General features: G+C 42.3%; 1 protein-coding gene across 1 annotated transcript; it reads left to right on the plus strand.

The window, feature by feature from the left end:
- Positions 1–1,415, plus strand: LOC118242021 (aerolysin-like protein). The gene is made up of 2 exons (XM_035530158.1): positions 1–93; positions 311–1,415. Exon 2 carries the CDS (start codon positions 332–334, stop codon positions 1,271–1,273), a length of 942 nt encoding a protein of 313 aa, XP_035386051.1. The 5' UTR covers positions 1–93; positions 311–331; the 3' UTR covers positions 1,274–1,415.
- Positions 1,416–3,275: the final 1,860 nt, after the last annotated feature.

Consider the following 3,275-nt stretch of genomic DNA (forward strand, 5'->3'; position numbering starts at 1 on the left):
TGTACATCAGACTCCACCCACTTTATCTGCTCTATTTAAGAGAGCACCCAACTTGCAGCTGACACAATACACGAATTGGGAAGGAATCTTTCTGTAAGTATGATTACTGTACTTGGTGGAATGGTGCATGCAATTTAAGATTTATAGTAGTAACTTTATACATAAACCAGTGATTATCGTGAGATGGATTAATCATGCTATCAGCATAAAACCTACCATACCTTAGATATATATACCTACCATATGTTCATAGATAATGTGTTTTGAGGCCAAAGGACCTATTATCCAGTAATTGTCTTGTCTTTTTAAGATTCAGATTAAGAGCAAGACCATGTCATACCTGGCGCCAGTGCTGATGATTGGTGGGCATGGTGGTAGCGAATTTCATTTTGATGGTATTGGCAATGGAGCAACTCTGCGAAAGATATGGGTGTGGGCAGGAGGCTGGCAGATCAAGGGCATAAAGGTGTGGCTTACTGATGGCCAGTGCGGGGAATTTGGACAACTTGCCGGGGACTTTAAAGAATTTACATTTGAAGATGGAGAGCACTTCACTTCTCTCTCACTGTGGGGAAATGGAGCTGGAACACGTCTGGGTGCCATCAAGTTCAAGACCAATCGCTCTAGAGAGTTTTTTGCACATATGACAGACTGGCAGCTGAAAACAGAATATCCAATTGAGATTGGTTCTGGAATCTGCATGGGAGTCTTAGGAGGAGCAGGTTCAGACATTGATAGGTTGGGTTTCAAATTTATAAACACCATCAAGTCTACTGTGTTAAAGAACGTGAATTATCCCACACTTCATAGTGTGATACCCAAGGTGGCTGTTGAGGAAATCAAATCCATGACTTACCACAACAATTCTAGTGAGATGCAAGAATACAAAATAGAATCTTCCAAAAAAATAATCAAAACGTCATCCTGGTCTGTGACCAACAAAATTGAATTCAACTTCAGCTTTGAAGTGCAGGCAGGCATTCCTGAGGTTGCTGAAACAAAAACTGGGTTTGGTTTTACTGTGGGTACTGAAAGCACATGTGGTTTAGAGAACTCTGAAGAGAAAACTGAGCAGTTGTCTTTCCCTGTCAAAGTTCCTCCTGGGAAAACAGTAAATGTAGACGTCACAATTGGCCGTGTCACCGTAGATCTCCCCTACACTGGCACTGCCCAAATTACCTGCTTTAACAACAATGTTCTGGAGTTTCCCATCAGTGGAACCTACAAGGGTGTCACTTACACTGAGGCAAAAGCCACTGTTAATGAAAAATAGTAAGCAAACTTGCTGTGAACAATCTGATTCTTTCTGTTGTCTTTGGAGGGGCTTGGTGAGCTTTGCACAAACATAAACATTGTTAAAAAATTGTTCAAGACCTAAGAAAAAATTAACATTGATTATGCCAAGCCTTTTGTAATGTTAATGGGGGATGGTTTAAATATGTGACAGTTGTTGAGCAACACATCTCAAAGGTGTAACTGCACAAATAAGGAATTCATAAGAAAATAATATAAAATAAAAGTCCCCCAGGGGTTGATGAGGCCATGTGCATATTGGCCCGGAATTATAATTAATGACAAACAAATAAACAGAATACTACATTTTAAAATTCAAACACTGAAATGTCATGCTTGTTTGCCTTTTAATGCTGGTGTCTTACTATGTGACCCTTTAATTTTTAAAACTGTGACTTTGTATCAATAAAACATCTTTTGCATTGTGTGAGACATGTACATCAATGCATGTAGAAATGAGAAAATAGAAAATTTAATAACTGGATGATTATAACTGGGGATGAAATGGATGACAGCAGAACAATTTAATTATGCTCAAACTTCCACTTCCTCACTGCTGTAAGCCTAGAGTTCTCTTAGAGATGTAAAGACTATAGCCCATCAAACACTGTGCACAGTGTGTCATCACTGTTTCTGACCACATGATCAATGCTGCTGGTCACCTTATTGTGGGTGGTGGAACATTTTCAAACATCAGTCACAATAATGTGGTAGTGGGGTGATGCATGGTGTGTGGTGCCAGGTGTCACTGGTACTGGTACTGGTATCAGTTAAAAGTGATTTGACTGTGCATGGCCCCAGATGGGCCTTTAAGGTGCAAAATGTTTATCATAAATACATAGTTTTAATTAAAAATCATATATGGCTGTGAGGGAAAAATGCTTAATGCTTGCTTATAAGAGGAAGTAGGAAATATGTGAGAAAGGGAGAAAGGAGTTCCAGAGGCGGGATCTGGACTGCCGGTGGCTGTTGTAGGGAGGTCTGGGACCTCAAGGGTCTGGGACCCGGTGCAGTGTGACGACACTGGGGCAAAAAAGTGTAGACTCCAAAAGATAAACTGTAAGGAAACACCGGAGTCCCCTCCCGTTGACAGAAGAGAGTGGTAAAGAGTCGACTGCAACGAGCCTCGGATCAGGGCCACTCGGGAAAGTTTGTTTTTAGTATGGAGGACGACAGTGTCAACGTTGTACGGATGACAAAAGCCAACTGACGTAGAGTAAGTAGTAAATAACTTTCCAATATTGGTATGAAACTGATTGTTTGATGCCTCTGATTGTGCAGAGAGAAAAAAAAAAGTGAGAGAGTATTATTCTGTAACACTAACGGGTTAATAACGCATTTTATTGATTTCTTTGATTTGATTTTATTATTAATGCAGTAATGGGTAACAGTTAAAGTAAAAAACAAAAAGCTGAAACAGCTGCACCGTCAGGGTGTCAGCCTCAAAAATGGAAGTGGCAGTTATGTACAGACATGGAGAATAAATATAGGCCAGACGTAACAGCTCAAATAACATTATAGAGTAAATGCGGGTTTCCACCGGAAGGTTGTATGGGGATAAATAAACTCCGATGTATACAGTATAATCTGAGGGAGGCGGAAAGAAAGGGACTGATTACCATTGATTGGGGAGCATGGGAGAGTTGGATGGGGGAGGCAGAAGAGAGAGAAAGGAAGAAGAGGGAGGGGGATGTTAACTGCATGCTTCAGATGCTTCAGCCTGTTCAGGTTTCCAAGGTTGACCCCGATACTGACTCCTGCCCACCAATGCCCCGCGCTCCACCGGTAGCAGCGGCACTGCAGTGCCTGCCCCACCAGTTCAACCACTGGCCGAAGAGGAACGAGGGCCTGTGATAGGAGCTGCAGCACCGGGACCAAGCCAAGAGCCAAGGCAACTCATGCCGAGGCCAAAGCAAGACACTCTGGCGACGATGGTGCAAGCCTATTCCAAAGTCTTTCCCCCAGCCTACCCAGAACGACCC

Source organism: Electrophorus electricus, chromosome 9, assembly GCF_013358815.1.
Source record: "Electrophorus electricus isolate fEleEle1 chromosome 9, fEleEle1.pri, whole genome shotgun sequence".
Taxonomy (NCBI): domain Eukaryota; kingdom Metazoa; phylum Chordata; class Actinopteri; order Gymnotiformes; family Gymnotidae; genus Electrophorus; species Electrophorus electricus.

Coding starts and splice junctions, on each gene's coding strand:
- LOC118242021 (XM_035530158.1), top strand. CDS start 332: ATGTCATACCTGGCGCCAGTGCTGATGATTGGTGGGCATGGTGGTAGC.